General features: G+C 42.9%; 1 protein-coding gene across 1 annotated transcript in view; it reads right to left on the reverse strand.

Moving 5' to 3' along the window:
• obscna (obscurin, cytoskeletal calmodulin and titin-interacting RhoGEF a) overlaps positions 1 to 18,353 on the reverse strand; it is a 40,025-nt gene extending 21,672 nt beyond the window's left edge. The window contains exons 1-36 of the mRNA XM_070908907.1: positions 18,314 to 18,353; positions 17,949 to 18,215; positions 17,440 to 17,601; positions 17,148 to 17,252; positions 16,775 to 17,041; positions 16,288 to 16,557; positions 15,724 to 15,990; positions 15,370 to 15,633; positions 14,990 to 15,256; positions 14,371 to 14,640; positions 13,957 to 14,223; positions 13,531 to 13,797; positions 12,799 to 13,071; positions 12,443 to 12,706; positions 11,999 to 12,265; positions 11,330 to 11,596; positions 10,948 to 11,217; positions 10,265 to 10,531; positions 9,830 to 10,105; positions 9,161 to 9,427; positions 9,037 to 9,063; positions 7,873 to 8,139; positions 7,007 to 7,273; positions 6,635 to 6,901; positions 6,150 to 6,416; positions 5,633 to 5,899; positions 5,067 to 5,333; positions 4,167 to 4,436; positions 3,716 to 3,994; positions 3,355 to 3,612; positions 2,958 to 3,224; positions 2,312 to 2,578; positions 1,760 to 2,026; positions 1,239 to 1,505; positions 724 to 990; positions 181 to 447 (exon numbers count right to left, since the gene is read on the reverse strand). Of these exons, the coding sequence (XP_070765008.1) occupies positions 181 to 447; positions 724 to 990; positions 1,239 to 1,505; positions 1,760 to 2,026; positions 2,312 to 2,578; positions 2,958 to 3,224; positions 3,355 to 3,612; positions 3,716 to 3,994; positions 4,167 to 4,436; positions 5,067 to 5,333; positions 5,633 to 5,899; positions 6,150 to 6,416; positions 6,635 to 6,901; positions 7,007 to 7,273; positions 7,873 to 8,139; positions 9,037 to 9,063; positions 9,161 to 9,427; positions 9,830 to 10,105; positions 10,265 to 10,531; positions 10,948 to 11,217; positions 11,330 to 11,596; positions 11,999 to 12,265; positions 12,443 to 12,706; positions 12,799 to 13,071; positions 13,531 to 13,797; positions 13,957 to 14,223; positions 14,371 to 14,640; positions 14,990 to 15,256; positions 15,370 to 15,633; positions 15,724 to 15,990; positions 16,288 to 16,557; positions 16,775 to 17,041; positions 17,148 to 17,252; positions 17,440 to 17,601; positions 17,949 to 18,215; positions 18,314 to 18,353 (8,902 nt within the window). The remainder of the gene's footprint in view (positions 1 to 180; positions 448 to 723; positions 991 to 1,238; positions 1,506 to 1,759; positions 2,027 to 2,311; positions 2,579 to 2,957; positions 3,225 to 3,354; positions 3,613 to 3,715; positions 3,995 to 4,166; positions 4,437 to 5,066; positions 5,334 to 5,632; positions 5,900 to 6,149; positions 6,417 to 6,634; positions 6,902 to 7,006; positions 7,274 to 7,872; positions 8,140 to 9,036; positions 9,064 to 9,160; positions 9,428 to 9,829; positions 10,106 to 10,264; positions 10,532 to 10,947; positions 11,218 to 11,329; positions 11,597 to 11,998; positions 12,266 to 12,442; positions 12,707 to 12,798; positions 13,072 to 13,530; positions 13,798 to 13,956; positions 14,224 to 14,370; positions 14,641 to 14,989; positions 15,257 to 15,369; positions 15,634 to 15,723; positions 15,991 to 16,287; positions 16,558 to 16,774; positions 17,042 to 17,147; positions 17,253 to 17,439; positions 17,602 to 17,948; positions 18,216 to 18,313) is intronic.
• Between the last annotated feature and the right edge of the window lie 1,923 nt (positions 18,354 to 20,276).

Raw genomic sequence — 20,276 nt, forward strand, 5'->3', positions numbered from 1 at the left:
GTCTTTGATGATACACACAGTATCAAGACTCGTCAGCACACATACAATGGAGATGGGTGGGATTGTAATAGTAGCAACTCAGTACATACCAGAAGGTTTAGACAATCATCAGTAGGTCAAATTTTGTGCTTGAATGCATGCATTGCTAACACTGAATTTGTCATTGCCAAATGCTCACACCTTTTACTGTCACAGTTGCAGTGGTCTCTGCACTTCCTGCTTGACATGAGTAGCTGCCACTGTCCTCAGGGTTGAGCTCCTTGATGTGCAGCTGGAGGAGGCAGCCATCCTGCCTCATCTCATACTTCCTGTTAGCTCTTAGTGGAAGCTTGTTCTTCTTCCATTGCACTGACACTCCAGGCTTTGACAGCTCACAGTACAGAGAAGCTGTAGCTCCCTCCTCAGCCTTCACACTTCCTAAGTCTTCCTTGAAGAATGGAGGAAGCTCTGGGAAATGGGTACAGATTGGAAAAAACATAATCATGCATCATCAGCGTAATGGGAAAACGTTTAAGACCTAACCAAAGGAGGACAAGACAGTATTTTTAATATATACACTATCCCAGACTTTTCAGCAAATTAATAATGTAGGTGGGTTTACAATATGAGAAACAGAATATGTACTATAAGTTTTAGACAATCATAGGAAAGTGCTTTAAATTGTAAGAGTACATTGCTAACACTGAAATTGTCATTGCCTTGCAAATAGCCAAACATACACACCCTTTACTGTCACAGTTGCAGTGGTCTCTGCACTTCCTGCTTGACATGAGTAGCTTCCACTATCCTCAGGTTTGAGCTCCTTGATCTGGAGCTGCAGGAGGCAGCCATCCTGCTTCATCTCATACTTCCTGTTAGCTCTCAGTGGCAGCCTGTTCTTCTTCCATTGCACTGACACTCCAGGCTTTGACAGCTCACAGTACAGAGAAGCTGTAGCTCCCTCCTCAGCCTCCACACTTACTAAGTCTTCCTTGAAGAATGGAGGGAGCTCTGGGAAAACAGGCAAGAAAAAACAGAATTGTACTTCTATAATGTAATGGGAACAGTGCTTGAAATCCCACCAGAACAGAATTTGTACAGGTTTTTCAGAAAACCTGTTTTCTAAGTGGGTGGGTTTACCATACTGTATAGTGCTATAGGTAGACCACATAAGCACAGGAATGCATTGTACAATGAAATGCATGCAGTTCTAATGCTAAAATGTTCTTATAAAGTCAGAATTCTCCAAATGCACACACCTCTCACTGCCACAGTCGCAGTGGTCTCTGCACTTCCTGCTTCACACGTGTAGCTTCCGCTGTCCTCAGGTTTGAGCTCTTTGATGTGCAGCTGGAGGAGACAGCCATCCTGCTTCATCTCGTACTTCCTGTTAGCTCTCAATGGCAGCTTGTTCTTCTTCCATTGCACTGATATGCCAGGCTTGGACAGTTCACAGTACAAGGAGGCTGTAGCTCCCTCCTCCACCTTCAGACTCTGCAATTCTTCTTTGAAAAAAGGTGGCAGCTCTGTAAAATATAATTTTTTTTGTGGAGTAACATAGTGGGATGTTTTAGTGTAACAGAAATAACACTGAAGACATTATCGAGTAGCTTAGTTATTGAATGATGAATGGTGTTTGCTCCATATCAAATCAAATTGTTTTTCAGGATGTTTTGATTATCACAAAATAATCATTGAAAAATGACTAGGTTTCATTTTCTATGAGTGAGATCTTGCTGACACAATGATGTGTGCCATGCAAATCTCCAAATGCACACACCTTTCACTGCCACATTTGCAGTGGTCTCTGCACTTCCTGCTTGACATGTGTAGCTTCCACTGTCCTCAGGTTTGAGCTCCTTGATGTGGAGCTGGAGGAGGCAGCCATCCTGCTTCATCTCGTATTTCCTGCTGGCTTGTAGTGGCAGCCTGTTCTTCTTCCATTGCACTGACACTCCGGACTTAGACAGTTCACAGCACAGAGAGGCTGTCCCTCCCTCCTCAGCCTTCACGTTCTGCGTTTCTTTTTTGAAAAATGGCGGGAGCTCTGGGAAAGATAGGAGGGTAAGAGACTAATGAAGTAAAATGTTTTGAGTGTAATAGAAGAAAAGTTTCTGACATTAGCAAATAAGTAGAAGCAATTATGTTAATGTTTTTGTAGCTTAGTTATGTGAATGATGAATGGTGTTTGCTCCATATCAAATCAAATTGTTTTTCAGGAAGTTTTGATTATCACAAAATAATCATTGAAAAATGACTAGGTTTCGTTTTCTATGAGGGAGATCTTGCTGACACAATGATGTTTGCCATGCAAATCTCCAAATGCACACACCTTTCACTGTCACAGTTGCAGTGGTCTCTGCATTTCCTGCTTGACATGTGTAGCTTCCACTGTCCTCAGGTTTGAGCTCCTTGATGTGGAGCTGCAGGAGGCAGCCATCCTGCTTCATCTCGTACTTCCTGCTGGCTCTCAGTGGCAGCCTGTTCTTCTTCCATTGCACTGACACTCCAGGTTTAGACAGCTCACAGTACAGGGAGGCTGAACCTCCCTCCTCAGCCTCCACGCTTCTTAATTCTTTCTTGAAGAATGGAGGGAGCTCTGAGAAAAAGGGTTGAGAAGGAGGAAATTATATATCTTTATCATAAGAGGTACAATGTGTGCTTTTCGTTGTTTTAGTTTAGCATAATAGTACATGCAATATTTGCATTTCAAAGTCAGGAAAGTACCTGAAAGTCACTGGACTATGTAGGCTGGACTGCATTCAGTATTGACAACAAAATGTACTGATTAAGTTGGGAACATTTGGGTGGGAATTCAATCACAATCACAGGAAAGTACCTTAACTGACAAATACATTACTCCTCTGTGACTGAGAGTATTCTGATATAGTAGAATTTGCAGTACATTACATTTTGTTGTGAGGTTAAATGCATGCAGAGTAAACACAGAGCTATGGTTCCCTGCAAAATGCACACACCTTTTACTGTCACAGTTGCAGTGGTCTCTGCACTTCCTGCTTGACATGAGTAGCTGCCGCTGTCCTCAGGTTTGAGCTCCTTGATGTGAAGCTGGAGGAGGCAGCCGTCCTGCCTCATCTCGTACTTTCTGCTGGCTCTTATTGGCAGCCTGTTCTTCTTCCACTGAATCGGCACTCCAAGTTTAGACAGTTCACAGTACAGACAGGCAGAACCTTCCTCCTCAACTTCCACACTTTGTAATTCCTCTTGGAAGAATGGAGGGAGCTCTGGGAAAATAGGAGAGAAAGAACAGAAATTGAGACATTTGGTGTAATAAGATCAAAGAACGAAGGTATAACAGTCAGCACTCCGAGGGAATATGGTACATTTTACAATATCTCTCAATCCAGTTTTTACCTGTTACAGTAAGTTTGGCACTGCTCTGCACATCTCCTGTATCACAGGAGTATATGCCAGTATCCAGGGGATCCACATCATGGATAAGCAATAGGTTGACTTTTCCCTCCTTACGTAACTCGTATCTATCACCATTTTGAAGGGGGATGTGGTTGCGCCTCCAGGTAACCAGAGAGGTAATATCAGAGGTGGTGCAGGACACAGTGGCTGTCTCTCCTTCCATGATCACAATGTCTTTAGGCTTCTCCTCAAATAAAACTAGAATTTGAAATCAAATATCTGGTTCAGAGGAAATAATTTTAGCTGACATTTAACATTACTGAATGCTGAAACACCCTCTATCCTTCATGTTTCTGCTCACCTCTGGGCTTAGGAACAACTAGCAGACATGCAGAGGTCCTCTCCTCCCCAACCACAAATGCCACGGTGCCCGTCTCCTCAGGCGTTGTCATGGTGAGAACCAGTCGGTGCTGGCGACCCTGGCACGTCATCTGGTTCATCTCGTTCTTCTGCAGGGGACTGGAGCCAAGCCACCAGACACCCTCACTCACGTCCGCATGACTCAGCTCACACACAAACATTGCATCCTCACCCGCTGTCACCGTTACGTCTCGCAGTTCTGTAACAATCCGCACGCGCTCTGTGGAGGAAGAGGAAGCTATATACAGCTGGGTTTTTAGAGATGGAATGGGATATATTTACAGCAACTTAGATGAGAATGGCTTGTTGGTGTTATTCATGCCGCATTTCCTGTACTGTAAACAAATATATCAGTAAATAAGGGGTAAAACTGTACTGTAGTGTGCACCTACCCCTCACAATCAGCTTGGCAGTGGTCTTCTTGCCTCTGGTGATACAACTGTACTCTCCAGCATCCTCCAGATACAGTTTCTTGATCTCCAGGGTGTGTGTGGGGCCTTTCTTCTTTAAAATGCATCGCCCTCCCTCTTCCACCACAGTGTTGTCCTTCTTCCAAGTGACAGGGACATTAGCACTGGAAACTTCACAAGACAGCAGCACAGATTTCCCCTCCATCACCGCTTGGCTCTCCAGTTCCTTCTCAAAGAACACAGACGCTGCCGCTGGTCAAAGAAGGAAAACGGAAGACAAAAGTTGAATTTACACCTAAAGTAATAAATACTGATGCAATTACCATAACAAAATCAGGACCACCTGCTTAATACTTAATACTAACCCTAATCTGTAGGACTAAGTGGGTGTTGGATGAATGCAATTTTGTCAGCAAACTCATTTGAAACAAGTTTATTATTATGTGAATGTAGGGTTCAGTGTGGTTAGGCTCAGCACAAAGGAGAATGGTGATTCATTCCTGCCTGGTCTGGAGTATTAATGAATCAGAGCCTACAAGTGGATGTTGGGATTGGAGTATAAAATATATATTATAATATAATAAAATAACGCCATATATAAGCAGCAGCCGTGTTTGTAAATGATCAGTGCCGCCTTATTGCAAATGGGGGAATGGGATAAATGTTGCAGTGAGTGACACACAGTTACAGCTACTGTTAACGGATTGTTAAAGCAACAGAAACACAGTGAAATAGTGTTGTTACCTCAGAAGACAGAGTTGCACAGGCAATAGATGGATCATTAAAAGTAACAACAGCAACAACAAGGATGCAACTAAACAGAATGTAAGTTTTAAGTTGCTGCTTGGTGTAAGAAACACAAAATGGCATCATGTCAAATACCTCTCACGTTCACTTCAGCCGTTGTCTTCTGCTCTCCCAACACACAGCTGTACTCCCCGACGTCCTCAGGCTGGATGTTTTTGATGTGCATCTCAGCTATCTTCCCTCTCTGCGTCATCTGATATCTTCCCCCGTGATAGAGCGGGTCCTCCGCCTTCCACCACTGCACAGGCACCCCAGGCCTGGAAAGCTCACAGATAAGGGACACGTTGCCTCCTTCGGGGGCCTCCTGGTTTTTCAGACCCATTTTAAAGGTGAGGGGAATAGCTGTGGAAAAAGTTCATGTTGTGTTCATGTGTTTATAAGGTGAAGACACTATACTTCAGCTTTGACAGCAGATAAAAATGGCCCTTTTTCCTTTATGTCAACACTTAGAATGCACAAGTAATTATAACATCATAACAAAAAAAATAACAAAGGAAAGAATATATAACATAAGCAACATTTCAACAGGTTGGGTAGGATGGTACAATATTTTGCTGTTTAATATTGTCTTTTCTTCATTTCTGAAAAGTGTAAGAATGCAACAACACACCAACATGCTTGCATTTACAATCTTTACTTACGTGTAATGGTGATGCTGGCTGCGGTCTTGACGTCGCCGTAGATGCAGCTGTAAAGTCCGCTGTCCTCCAGCTGCGCGTTTTTGATGGTCAGCTCCATGATGCTGTTTCGATTTTTAATCTGGTACTTGAAATTATTCTTCAGCGGCTCTTGTCCTTTCCTCCACTCCACAGCAAGGCCGGGCTTAGACAGCTCGCAGCTCAGCGTCACACTGTTCTCCTCCTCCACCTGCTGGTTTCTTAACTTTGTCTTGAATGTGATGGGAGGAGCTGCAAGGAGAAGAGCCAAGGAGTGGTTATATATTTGAAAATGTTCAATTAATTAGTCGCAGTAATTTAATTAAGAAAGTCTTATTCTTTAATTACATCTTATATTGCTTTGTATCATTTTAATTTATCTTATTTTAGTAAGTTCTTTAAATTCCTATTCTATCAAATGAGGATTGGATTTTTGATTCCATGTTATAAAAAAGGCTTAGATATTCTCTGATCGTGTTTTCAATGCGGGCTGCCATCTTACCTTTGACGGTGAGCTCAGCAGTGGATTGGCTGTCTTTAGTCTTGCAGGTGTATTTCCCTGCATCACTCTCCTCCATGTTGTTGATGATCAGTTTAGTGAGATGTCCCTCCTGCTTCATCTCATATTTATATCCAGGTTTGAGGACGACTCTGCCTTTCCTCCAGTCCACTGGAGCTCCAGGTTTGGAGAGTTCACAGCAGAAAACTCCACTGTCCCCTTCCTTCACCTCCAAATTCTGCACCTCTTGTTTAAACGTTACAGGAATTGCTGAGAAAAAGAAACAACAAATTAAACAAAATCTGAAACTGGAAATAATTCACTCTCACTCTCATTTTTCCACACAATTATGAATTTCTTTCTTGTTAGATTTCTTAATACATCTACCATTTATACTTCATAGGAAGTACCAGGTCTGTCTCATGGTGGTTAAGACACAAACGCCCCAGCTGAACACTGTCTTTCCATGTGGCTGTAGTGAAGCATACCTCTTACTTTGATGTCAGCTGAAGTCACAACAGTGCCAACAAAACAGCTGTACTCTCCAGCATCTGTGAGGGTTAAATTTCTGATCAGCATTTCAGCCATCCTGCCTTCTTGCTTCATCTGATATTTTTCTCTCTCCTTCAGAAGTTGAGCATCTTTCCTCCACTCCACTGGAACTCCTGGTTTAGAGAGCTCACAGCGCAGAGTCACACTGCCCTCCTCCACTGCTTCCTGGTTCTTCAACTTTTGCTTGAACATTACTGGGATCGCTGAGGAGTGATAACCCAGTGAGAAAACGCAAAATATTGTGTAAGATGTGCAAATTACCAAAGTATAATTAAGTTTTCTATCGCATAATGTGTAATGGCTCTCACCGGTGATGATGATGGTGGCAGAAGTTTTTATGTCATCACAAACACAGTTGTATGTGCCACTATCCTCGGGCTGGCTTTTCCTGATAAGGAGCTCCAGGGCGGAGCCGCTCTGCTTCATCTGGTATTTCTCTCCGTTGCTCAACACGTTGTCTCCCTTCTTCCACTGCACTGGAGTGCCGGGTTTGGAGAGCTCACAGCAGAGTGTCACTCCATTGCCCTCCTGCACCTGAATATTCTTCAGTTCTTGAAGGAACCTGATGGGCCGTTCTAGAGCAGACCACAGGAGAAATATCCAAATGATTGTAAACATTTCACATGGAGGATGTCTATCTGTTTTGTAGTCAAGTCAACACAACCATAGGTCATGAAAGCTTTCACGTTTACATCAGGTGTCAGTTTATGTCAGAAAGATTGACAGGCTAAAAATGAAAACATCAGAAATATCACCATCTACAGAATGCAAACGTTATTAAGAAAGAGGTGACAATGTAAGCCACACTGTTTCGAAGTTCTGGCAAGTGCAATAATAGAAATGTCCCAAAGTAGAAACAATACCAGTGGATCTTCTGGATTACTACTTTCAGAGAACCTTGCATTTTATATTAGCTGCCAAGATTTTGGAAGCTATTCTATAAATGTTAACATGTGAATCCCTTATTAACTCACCCTCTGCACTGACATATATTCCATCTTTCAACCAACTAAATCTTATACAATGTATTTGTGTATGTATACTCCAGAAATCCACTTTCAACTTATTAGTTGTGCCTAGTATATGTGTGTTTTACTCTTTACTGACACATTCAGTTGTATTTAGTATGTTTATTTTTTACCTTTTGATGTACTGTGTATCAATGAGATCTCACCGTTCACGATGATCATTGCTTTTGTCCTCTGTTCTCCACATAAACAGGTATAATCTCCAGTGTCGTCCAGTCTGAGGTCCGAAATCTTCATCTCCACCTGCAGGTCTTTCTTTCTCATCTGATATTTGTCTCCATTTCTCAGCAGCTCTCCTCCTCTCCTCCACTCCACCGCGGGGGCAGGTTTGTTGAGCTCACAGCGCAGAACCACACTGTTGCCCTCCATCACCTCCTGGTTGACTAGTGGCAACTTAAAACTTGGAGGTAAACCTGTCAGTCAGAGAAAATGGCTGCATTTATATAGAGAATTTGCTGCGATGGCAGTGAGCTACCATGCAAGGTGCTTTCCTGACCATAGGGAGCGATTTAGGACTCAGTATCTTGACATGTGGACAGGAAGGCTGGGGATCGAACCGCCAGCCCTGTCATTAATCAGAATCAGGATCAGAATCAGAAATACTTTATTGATCCCCGGGGGGATATTGTACAGTACCGGTTAATGGCCGAATTGAAAATCAATTAAAAGGAATAAAAGTTAAAAAAAAGTACATCCTACACTTAATTATGGTAACGTGGTAACAATTATCTTATCATGCAAAGATCTACTGAATTAATCGGATTCCATAACACATTTGCTTGCCTTCAGTATGACAAGGAACATAATAAATATCACATGGGAGTTAAATTGTAGCAGTGGTGTAAGCGACATGGCAGGTATGCCCACAAGAAAATCTGTCATGCTCATAATCGCTTTTTCTAGCCAACCATTCAGTTTAAATGGAGCAGTGGAATGGATTATATGATAATCAGTTATTGGTGGTAAGTAAAATGTTCTATCCCCATGTCATGAAAAACACTGAAGCTAATGCTAATGATACAGTTTAGTTACAGGACTGTTTGGGATGTATCTAATTGCAAACTACAGCCTAAACATCCCATATGACGTGACTACATCTCCTGTATCTTTTCACCCAGCTCATGTGAAGTAATGTACTGTACACACAGAGTACTGTGACATTTAGCCATAAGCAGGACAACACATTGGATGACAAGATATGAAACAATAATCTCTCCATTGAGCTTTAGTGAAACTACATAATGGAGCTCACACAGTGCTAATACCCACTGGGTCTATTTTGTCTTTTATTGTACTACGTTTGAGCTGACCTCTTTGACGTCTGCGCTCAGGTGATTCTGTTGAATACATTAAGAAAATTCAAAAAAAGAGGAAGAAATGTGCTCAAGAGAATAATGAATCCAACATGTAATATGTGGGGGAATTTTCTCTTACCTTGGACAGTGAGCTCAGCAGTTGATTGACTGTCTTTAGTCTTGCAGGTATATTTGCCAGCATCGCTCTCCTCTACGTTGTTGATGACCAGTTTAGTGAGACGTCCCTCCAGCTTCATCTCATATTTCTCTCCAGGTTTCAGGATCAGTCTGCCTTTCCTCCAGTCCACTGGAGCTCCAGGTTTAGAGAGCTCACAGCAGAAAACTCCACTGTCCCCTTCCTTCACCACCAGGCACTGGATGTCTCGTTTGAATGTCACAGGAAGTGCTGTTGTGGGTATATCAGAAAAATCCTGTATTCATTGATTGCATTGATTTGCTTACTCAAATGAGGCTTGCCCAATCACCCCTGGATTTTTGTCTTTTGTTGAAAAACAAGGAACAGGTACATTTTTCTGCTCAACTTTGCCTTAAAGCCATAAAAGAAAATTCACACTTTTTTTTGATTGTTGTTGGATTTTGGATTTTGCACTATATGAAATGTCTAATGGGATCTGTAGTAAGTTACAGATACATGACTGAGTAAGTGTCCAAGGGCAGCTTTTTTGATATTTTCATCAAAATTACAGGGTTATAATCATATAATCATTATTTTAAATATACTGCAAAGCTAATATGGGCAACAGCTATGAAATGTGTTCTCATTAGTGTTTTCACTCTTCAAACATACGTTTCACTTTGACTTCAGCTGTGGTTTTCTCATCTCCTGTGATGCAGCTGTACTTCCCTGCATCCTCTGGTTGGATGCTGAGAATTGTCATCTGCGCCGTCTTTCCTTCTAGCGTCATCTGATACTTTCCTCGAAATATCTCCTCCGACAGCACCTGAGCCTCTCTCTGCCACTGCACCGGGACTCCCTTCTTTGACAGCTCACAGCGTAATGTCACACTGTTCCCTTCGTCAGCCTCTTGGCTCTTCAGGCTTACTTTAAATGTGGCAGGAACAGCTGTTGAACCAAACACAGGTACTGTTTATACATGTAAAGCAGAACACAGGCGACGTGTTATAGGTAGCTCAATAAACTTCTAAAAAAAGGGTCAATGAACAATAAACAAAGAAATAAGACAGTATGCTTCACTACACACATCTCACACTTTGAACATACCGATAACTTTAACAGTGGCCTTTGTCCTCTGCTCTCTACACACACATGTGTAGACCCCGCTGTCCTCTGGATCAGCATCTCTGATGATCAACTCCAGGGCCGAGTCCCTCTGCTTAATCTGGTACTTCTCTCCGTTCTGCAACAGATCTCCTCCAAGCCTCCACTCTACTAGGACACCAGGTTTAGAGATCTCACAATAGAGTGTGATGTTGTGTCCTTCCTCCACTTGGAGGTTCTTCAGCTTTTGTTTGAAGGTGACGGGAAGAGCTGAAAGGCAAAGATAAAGTTGGGCAATGAGAAAGAAAAAAATCACAGCGCTTGAAATCAAGAATTAAATGAACAGCAAGTAGCCTATTTTTTGTGTATTATTGTGCTATTTTGCTTTTACACGACGAGTGAAGTTTAGCATCTTGCTAAATGATTGAGGGTTATAGTAATTACTATGATATTTTCAGTTCATGACACATAACAGTTCATGACAAAAGAAGCTTCCAGGTACAGTCAGTGAGGCTCATGTGCATAGTGTATAGAAAAGTTATCTGATTCAATTCAATGTTTTTTTATTTCTGTTTTGTTCATAAACTTATGTTCTGATCTGATTCAGTCTTTTATCAATATGACTTCCTGCCCCTACAAAGTAAAAATAAAAAATAGAGACACAACTGTCAATAACCAACACCTACGATTAACAGTCAGAGTGGCAGTGGTCTCTATGTTTCCACAGATGCATGTGTAGATATCGCTGTCCTCCGGAGTTACGTCAAAGATCCTCAGTTCAATCAGCATGTCTCTCTGCCGCATTTGATATTTCTCTCCATTCCTGATGAGTTCGTCCCCCCTCTTCCTCCACTCCACACTGTGACCGGGTTTCGACAGCTCACAGCGTAAAGCCGCAGTGTTGCCCTCCTCAATCTGCACATTCCTCAGCTTCTGCTTGAAGGTGACTGGGAGAGCTGAGGAGTCATGGGTGACCATAGATTGAGATGAATAACTACTTATCAACTTTATCTATTGACTTAAATATATGGATAATTACTGAAACTCATCAGCCTATTGTTAAATTACCAGTGATTTTGACAGTGGCAGATGTCATCTGATCAGCACACACACAGCTGTAGACCCCACTGTCCTCAGGAAGAGGCTTCCATATCAGAAGCTCCAGGGTGGTCTCCCTTTTCCTTATCTGGTACTTAACCCCATTCTTCAACAGCTCATGTCCTTTCCTCCATTCTACTGGAATTCCAGGTTTAGACAGCTCACAGCGCAATAAGACATTGTTTCCCTCCTCTGCCTGCATGTTCTTTAACTGCTGTATGAATGTAATGGGAATAGCTGGAAAACAAGAGGTGGTTTTTAATAGATACAGTTAGGAGTAAGGTAAAATTGAGAAGCTGTGCACAGTACTGGTGAAAATAATGCATGATAATGCATTACATAAATAATATGCCAGCCAGTCAGCAACTTGTGATAGAGATATGAGCCAAAAAACATTTTAAAACATCTTAACCCTCCATAACAGCAAACATATTTCTGTGTAATGGTGCTATTTAACAGGCAAAATAGTTTCATGACACACACTTTCATACACTCTTGTGAAAAGTGTGGTTTGTTGAAACTGTACCCCAAATATTTTGTATACAATAATATAAGATTACAAAAAAGAAAATGACTAAGGTTTTGGTATAATTAGGTAAGGTAAAAAGTACATGAAGGTAAGTAAAGTTAATGACATACCATGTACTTTGAGACTTGCTGCAGTGTGGTGGTCTCTGCACTGACAGGTATATTCCCCTGAGTCCTCAGGCTTCAGGGCTTTGATGGTCAGGGAATTGATTGTCTTCCTCTGCTTCATCACATACTTGTCTCCAGGCCTGATACTCTCAAAACCTTTCCTCCAGTGGAACAGGACCCCAGGCAGAGAGTATTCACAGGTCAGGGTCACGGTCTCCCCCTCTTTGGCCTCCACAGTCTTTAGAGGCTGGGTGAACTCTGCTGGGATGGCTAAAAAAAGACAACAACAAGGGAAAACATAAGGATACTAATTTTATAACAATAAGCAGAAAGGCTAACGTCATTACAAAATGTACCTGTATAATAGTATATAATCAGTCACATCCCTCTGGCATTTAATGTTGGGCAATAACAGTCCTCTCATAACTAAATAAATGATATTCATACCTTTGACAGTTACAACAGCCCTGGTTGTAACAGATCCAGCACTGCACTCATACACTCCAGCATCGGCGTTGCACACCTCCCGAATTGTCAGCCGGGCCTCACAGCCGGAGCGACTGGCAAAATACCTTGAGGAGTTCCACATCAGGCAGCCATCTTTGTACCACAGGATGTGACATGGCTTGGAGGTCACACAAGATAAAACCAAACCACCTCCTTCAATGGCCTCACAGTCTTCCAGTGCTTTAATGATGGTGGGACGCCTCTCTGGCAACATGACGAGACGAAGCCAAATCAAGACCAAATGAAATGTGACATTCAAATACACAATAAAACTCTCTAGCAGATTACAGCCTCACCTCTAACCAACAGGGAGGCGTACGATCTTTTGTCCCCTGCTGCAAACGAGATAGTGCCAGTGTCTTTGCGGGCGAGCTGTCTAAATGTGAGGGTGTGGTAGCCTCCAGGCAACATCTGGATCTCATTGAGCTCATTGGTGTACAGCAGAGTCTCGTCCAGATACCACTTGACCCCCATGTAGTCACTGGGACAAAGTCGACACCTGAATGTGACTGTGTCGCCCTCTAGACACTCAACGTCCTCTAATTCATCCAGGATCAACACCTTCTGACCTGAGAGAAACGTGGAAAAAGATGGAAAAGTCAAAACTGATGCTGGTACAAGGAGACTTAATCAACATCCTCATTATTTTCCTGAGCATTACACTCAACAATGATAAAACTTGAGTCACTGTGGCAAAGGAATTTAGCCTAGCATCTATAACCACAGTAAAGATTTATTATTTTACAGGCATGCACTATTTGTTTATTAATATTTTGCCATTTTGTTGGCATATATAATATCTCAATAATTGATGCCCTTGAAATACATTTTTTAATGAACAGTGAGTCGCCTATTATTTGTGTATTATTGGGCTATTCTTATTTTACATAAATTTGTTCTTTGTACTGGCAGAAAAATAAATAAATAACAAATAAATCATAGAGTGTTACAGTAACTTCTATCAAATTTCTAATTATTAATTGCTCACAGTGATGCAATGCCCAGTGTTCCTTTCACTATGGTCTCACCCTGCACGGTCAGCTGTGCCCGGCTCTGCATGGTACCGACATCACACATGTAAATATCCGTGTCTGATTTCTCCAGACAGGTGATGGTCAGGGACAGCACCACACCCTTCTGCCTGATGACGTACTTCCTACCAGACCGCAGCTCCACCATGCCCTTCAGCCAGGTCACCCGCTTGGCTGGCCGCCTGGTCTCACACTCCAGGGTCACTTTACCCTTTTCCTCTGCTCGCGTGTCCCTCAACTCCCTCGCAAATGTGTGCTGGAGTTCTGAAAGGAATAATGAAGTTTAGAAAATTGAGTCAAGCTTCACATTTAGTGCTGCAGTCCGCGATTCACATTGCAAAGAGATAGATTTGCACAGCACCACAATAAAAAACATTACATTACATTGTAAATTATCTATTTATTTTGAAAGCTCTCACCTACCTCTGATCTCCAGCTTGGCACGCGAGGCAATGCCTTCAGCCTCACAGCAGTACTCTCCCGAGTCTCTGATGGTGGTATTCTTGATCACCAATTTCGCCAGGTTCTTCTCCACACTCATCTCATATTTAGGGCTCTGCCTGATCAAATGGCCATTTTTCAGCCAACGGATGGTGACTTCTGGTTTGGTGATCTCGCAGCTCAGCTCTGCATCCTCGCCCGGCACCGCCTTGACATTCAACAGGTCCCTGAAGATGTGCACTGGCTTCTCTAAAGGAGGGGAAATGCATCTGCTCACATTGGGGCTTTTTTTGTATAAAGGCATCTACCACATGTAATATTTCAAAATAAAATACAGAGACAGGTATCCTCACATACACAGACAACGCATTTTATCTGGGACAGCCAAGCATTCACCTTTAACAAAGAGCATGGTCCTACAGCTTAGGTCTTTAATTGTGAAGACCACGTCTCCAGCGTCAGTCAGTACAGCATCTCTAATGGTCATCTTATACTTGCGGCCATTGTTGATAACCTGGATACGACTATTGGTGACCACCACCTGGCCATTGATGGTCCAGGAAGGCTTGTCATCGAGGTCATGAGAGAGGTGACAATCAAAAGTGCAGCTTTCACCTTCCTGGACAGATGTTGTCTTCATACGCTGAACAATAGTGATGTGTAAGTCTGGAGATAAATATAATAACAAAACAGCCTTATTACTGTAAATATATCTGTAAAAATGCAGCGCTTTATACATTTTATATTGACCTGTACCCTGTGCACCAAATCTCAAAGCTACAGAGTACCAATACAGAGAGAGAAGCTCCACAGAAAGTCATTTAACATCTTTGTGACAGAATTACAAGTGCCTTAGTGTCAGTTTTAAGGAAAGTTATCTGAGGTTCACAATTTCCTAATATGATTTTTGGTGGCACTGTCGTCCGAAGGCAGACAGCTTAATGTGAGCACAACACTTGATTTTCAAGGTGTAGAGCTCTTCCCAAATAATACACAACTTTTTCCGACCACTCACCATGTACAGTAACTTTAGCCTTTGCCTGGCTGGTGCCCAGGTCACAGGTGTACTGCCCAGCGTCATCTTTGCTCAGGGAATGGATGACCAGTGCCATGGACTTCCCAAACTGGAGTAACTCATGTTTTTCATCAGCGGTCAGGACCATACCATCCTTCCTCCAAACAGGGGTCACTGTCTCTTTGGAAATTTCACACTGCAGGCAGACTTCCCCTTGCTCTTCTCCGACTGCATCCTCCAGAGACCTCAGGAACACCGCTGGGCGCTCTGGGGCAAAAAAACAACATTCATAGTGTGCATGTTTCTCAGAAATGAACCAATACAGACTGAAGTATCAGAAAAACTCCTATTCATGCGCTTCAGTTATTCCCCTAGCTGACCTTTGACCTTTAAGGTGGTTGTCTCAGAGAGAAGGCCTGCTTTGAAGGTGACCCTGCTCTCCTGGGGCCGCAGCTTCTTGATTGTGAGGCTGTGCATGGTGCCCATGTGCTGGATCTTGTTGATGGCGTTAGAATAGAGGCGAACATTGTTGAGGAGCCACTCCACGTTGGCGACCACATAGTTGAGCTCACATGAGAATGTGGCAATGCCTTCCTCCTCAATTTCCACTGGCTCAAGGTGTTTAACTAACTTCAGCGTTCGCACTACAATAAAATGGAGAAATAAATTATGCCAAATCATCAACTGAACTAACAAAAAGTGTGTAATAAAAATCTGAACAGTGTTTAACCTACCTTCTACCTTAACGTGTGCTGTGCTCTGTGAACCCCCAGCCATGCAGCGGTACTGTCCTGCATCCATCCCTGTCAAGCCATGAACAGTCAGCTCTGCCCGTTTCCCTTCCCTCTTCATGCTGTACTTGTTTGAGGATTTCAGAGCCGTACGACCTTTAAACCACCGCACCATCCTGGGAGAGGGGGCAAACTCACAGCTCAGAGTCACAGAGCTGTTCTCCTTCACCTCTACATCGTCCAAGTGGTGGGCAACCTGAAGAGGTCGCTCTACATGGGAGAGATGCAAACAGCTGAATGAGGCTTTCCTAAAAAACTATAAATTCATTCACTTTACCAATGTCATCCTTAACAGGACCACGCAGAGGATATCCTACTTGTTCTTAGCATACATAAGACATAAAGAAGGATAAAACTCCAGGGAGGTTGCCAGTTCATTGCAGGGCTAACACAGAGAGCAGGCACTTAAGGTTCAGAGCCTGCTTCAAGAGATGAAAATTCAATCTGACCGCAAAATTAAAGTTGTAGGGGCATTATTACTGTAAAGAAAATGTTTAGGAAACTCACCCTTGACAGTAAGCTGAGCAGTGGAACGACTCTTGCCAGCTACAAAGAGCACGGGGCCAGACATGGAGCTTTCTGTGGAGGTGAGACAGAGGCTGTGGAGGGTGCCCTCCCTGTCGATGTTCACTGCTGCGCTGGGCTCCATCACCTCACCGTTCAGGGTCCATCGGGGGGGCCTCCCGGATTTCAGGCTGGTCTCCACTTTGAACAGCGCTGGCTCTGGCTCCATCACCTCCACTGAGCTCATCCCCCGCACTATGCTGATAGCCTGCTCTGCATGTACAGCCATAATACACATTAGCACTACAAACACAACTCCTGACTCATAACAATACAAAAACCTCTCTTGATTGTACACATGTACACACAGGCATTACTCGTGATATTCTGAAAGTATTTTGAAAGTGTGGGAACATGAATGCAAAACATACTGTAGGCCATTAACTTAACATTGTGACTGATATGATTACTGTGACAGCAGGCATCTCACCCTCCACCAGAAGCTGACAAGAGGTTACGTCATCTCCTGCATCACAGGTGTAGGTGTCCTCATCTGAAGAGCAGACGTCATCGATGGTCAGCTGCCTGTAGACATCTTGGCTGATTAGTTGGTACTTCTTACTGGGCAGGAGCTCCTTCCTGTTCTTGTACCACCTGACCTGAGCATTGGGCCGTGACACCTGGCACTCCAGCAGACCCCGGTGGCGATACATGGCTATCTTGACCCTCAGAGGACGCACTATTTGGACTGGGAGCTCTGAAGAAGGGATGAACAGGCTGTTAACCTTAAGTGACCAAAAGGATTCAGACATTTCGTCCATACATTAGTGATAAATCGTAACATAAACAGTCCGGTAGCTCACCTTTTACTGTGAGAGCAGCATATGATGAGACACGCTCTGCAGTGAATCTGATCTCTCCAGCATGCTCTGGCCTGACTGACTTGAAGAACAGGGAGTGAGTTTTACCTGCAATCACATCAAAGCAAAAAATGTTGTATTCTTTTTATATATTGTATTTAACCTGGCTTTATATGATCGTTTTTATATATTAACACAACACAGGAACCACCTGCAATAACCACTAACCACTTAAAGGAGTATTTCTACTCTGTAGGCTTTAGTTTCTGTAAAACCCATGTGGTTGGTCTCTTACCCTGGTGTCTGATCTTGATGTTGTCCCCAGGTCGAATTCGGCAGTCATCTCTGTACCACCGACCATCCACATCCACCTGGTTGACCTCACACAGGAAGTTCACGGGTTGACGCTCCATCGTGTCAACATCCTCCAGCTCCTTCACTATGCAGATGTCCCTAGCTGGTAGAAGATAACCAAACCATGACTGTAAACTTAGTTAAAGCAACCAAACAGAACTTAATGAATTGTCAGATCGCTCTTCCATATCCTCGTTACGACTTTTGGACAAGATTTTGGCAAGTGTTTGAGTGTTGTTTGAGTGTTAAAACAAGACTAAGAGTCTACAGCCATGCTAGCGGCTCTGTGAGACTGTACTTAAGGCATAGCTTACGTTACTTTATGCCATCATTTGAATGTTTAGGCCTTAGTCAGGTCTTGGCTTTGACCTGGATTTGACCTGGCATGTACATTGTCTTGATCACAAGGATTAAATACTGTGGCCACTGAAGTCTATTTTACCACCTTACCTCTGACAGTGAGTCTGCCGGAGGTCTGAATGCCATTGGTGTGAAACGAAAACAGGCCTGCGTCTCCCAAAGCCACCCTATTGAGTATGAGGGAATGTTTCTTCCCATGCGTGCTGATGCGACAGTTGGGCTTGGACTTAAGCTGCATCCCATCTCTGGTCCACACACCCTCGATGTAGGCCAGGTTGAGGGTCACCTCGAAGGAGCAGCTCTCACACTCAGACATCTCCACATCCTCCAAGCCCTTCACCACCTGCAGACGGTTCTCTGGCACACAAACACACACAGCATTAGAGACTAAAAAACTCTATCGCATAGCTTAATCTGTACTGAAATGTAAAACTTTGTGTGAGAAGAGAACTTACTTGCAGCGGCTACTATTCCTCCAGGTTTATTGTCTCCCATGCCTCGTGCTCTTCTCTCTGTGTGAGTGGTGAATCTTGATAAAAAGAAATATATATCCGGTAATGGTCTGGCTCAGAAGATATAATATAATTTGTTTTATCATTATTATAATTGCATATATAATAATCTAATCGTCCATAAAGCTTCCACCAACTCATTCACACCTTATTCGCCATTCAGCTTCTTTCAGGTACACTCTGTCAATATTGTTGTGGAAATAACCTGTTGCAATGTATGATCTGTGTTTCACATGCCAAACAAATTCCTCTCAGGCTAATAATGATATAAACCATCACTTCCAAAATGGCAACATTGCATTGTATTACATTGGATACACACAGCATCATCCTCATATGGTTGATCCCTGTGATGGCATGACAGCCCTCCTCAGTAATGAAGAGCAGAGTAATCTCTGTCACCTCACTTGGCTGAGCTCAGCACCACCAATATAGACTCAGCTGTGATTCCACCGTCCACAAGGCTGCATGCACTGAACTGAGGAGAAGGGGAAGCTTTAAAAAACAAACGAGTGCCCAAATGAGATCTGCCCATTGCCAACTGATTGATATGATATTTGAGATCATGAAACACTTTTCGAGGGTTGGCTCCTCCCACTATCACTGGGGGCATGTTGAAGGATGAAGTAATCCAAGAGGAGGGTCGTCCTATCTCATTACCTATCAGCTAAAATGACATTTCATAATGCGTCACACAAGGACGAATTTGCCGAGCATCATCTAGATTAACTCTAGAGGCCTAATAAGTTTAGATCCTCTCCAACATGGCATGTGAAATGAATAGATACCATATACCTTTAAAAAGCCTTTGAAAAATTCAAAACAGCTGAGTGAAATATGGCCATTAAGACTTTGAAACTTACATATCTTAATACAACTGTGCAATAATAAGTAGAAAAACTACCAAAATAGCACAAGAACACATCAGATCACATGCAGCGATGCACCCACCTTCAACTTACACTGGAGTTTTCTAGAAAGTATAAATCCTTGCATGCCCTCTTGTCACACTGTTGACGAAATACAAAACACCTTCACCTGAAAAAAAAGCTGGATAAAACATCCCCCATGGCAACAGACCCGTCCGAGTGTTGTCTTGTTTCTCACAAAGCCTTTACGATTAACAACAAACGTTTAGCCAAAGGAGAGCATGCCCAGTTTGCAAGCTGCGTCCCAGTCCCCAAAGCAGACAGCCTATAGCACTTTCTCTTTTTTTTTTGCTTTGATGGAGCGTAGTGCTGAACAGCTGACATATCTCTCCCCACATACTAACCTCCAAAATAGCCTTCTGTCAGTATGAGGGGCAAAGATAGCTTTGGCTTTAATGGTGTGAGGCAACTCGTGTTCAGCATCACCGAACTATCAGAAACAATCAAAATGTATACAATAGGCTTAGTGTGTTTGATGGTTTTCTAGTGTGCATGAATGCATGAGAGACAAGCTTAGTGCAAATTACTTGCAAAGCATCTCAGTGAGTGAGCATTAAGATACCTTCATGTAGCATGAGGATTTAGATGAGTGGTCTATATTATTTGTACTGTCTGCATATGAATGTGTTGTTTTACACACAATCAAATTCACTACCAGGTTGCTCGCACAGAGATCCAAGAGCAAAATGACCGGTCCAAGACAGAAAGAGAGCACTTGATGCATTATGCTGATGGAGTTTAATCACGTGCTCTCTACAATACTGACCCATATCTGTCAGTATACTAAACCTCAGGTTAGAGAGATCAAAGTCCATGGATCCCCACAGGGGGTTTCCACCACTGCTGCAGTTGAAAGGTCACAAAAGATTAAACGATAATAAAAAAATAACACCTGATCTGCATTCCCTTGTGAGGTCATTTACAGACGTCAGTAAGTGATTAGGTGGTTTGCTGTCCATGATGGCTGAGCTCTCAAT

The sequence above is a fragment of the Enoplosus armatus genome, chromosome 7 (assembly GCF_043641665.1).
Source record: "Enoplosus armatus isolate fEnoArm2 chromosome 7, fEnoArm2.hap1, whole genome shotgun sequence".
In the NCBI taxonomy this organism is placed as follows: domain Eukaryota; kingdom Metazoa; phylum Chordata; class Actinopteri; order Centrarchiformes; family Enoplosidae; genus Enoplosus; species Enoplosus armatus.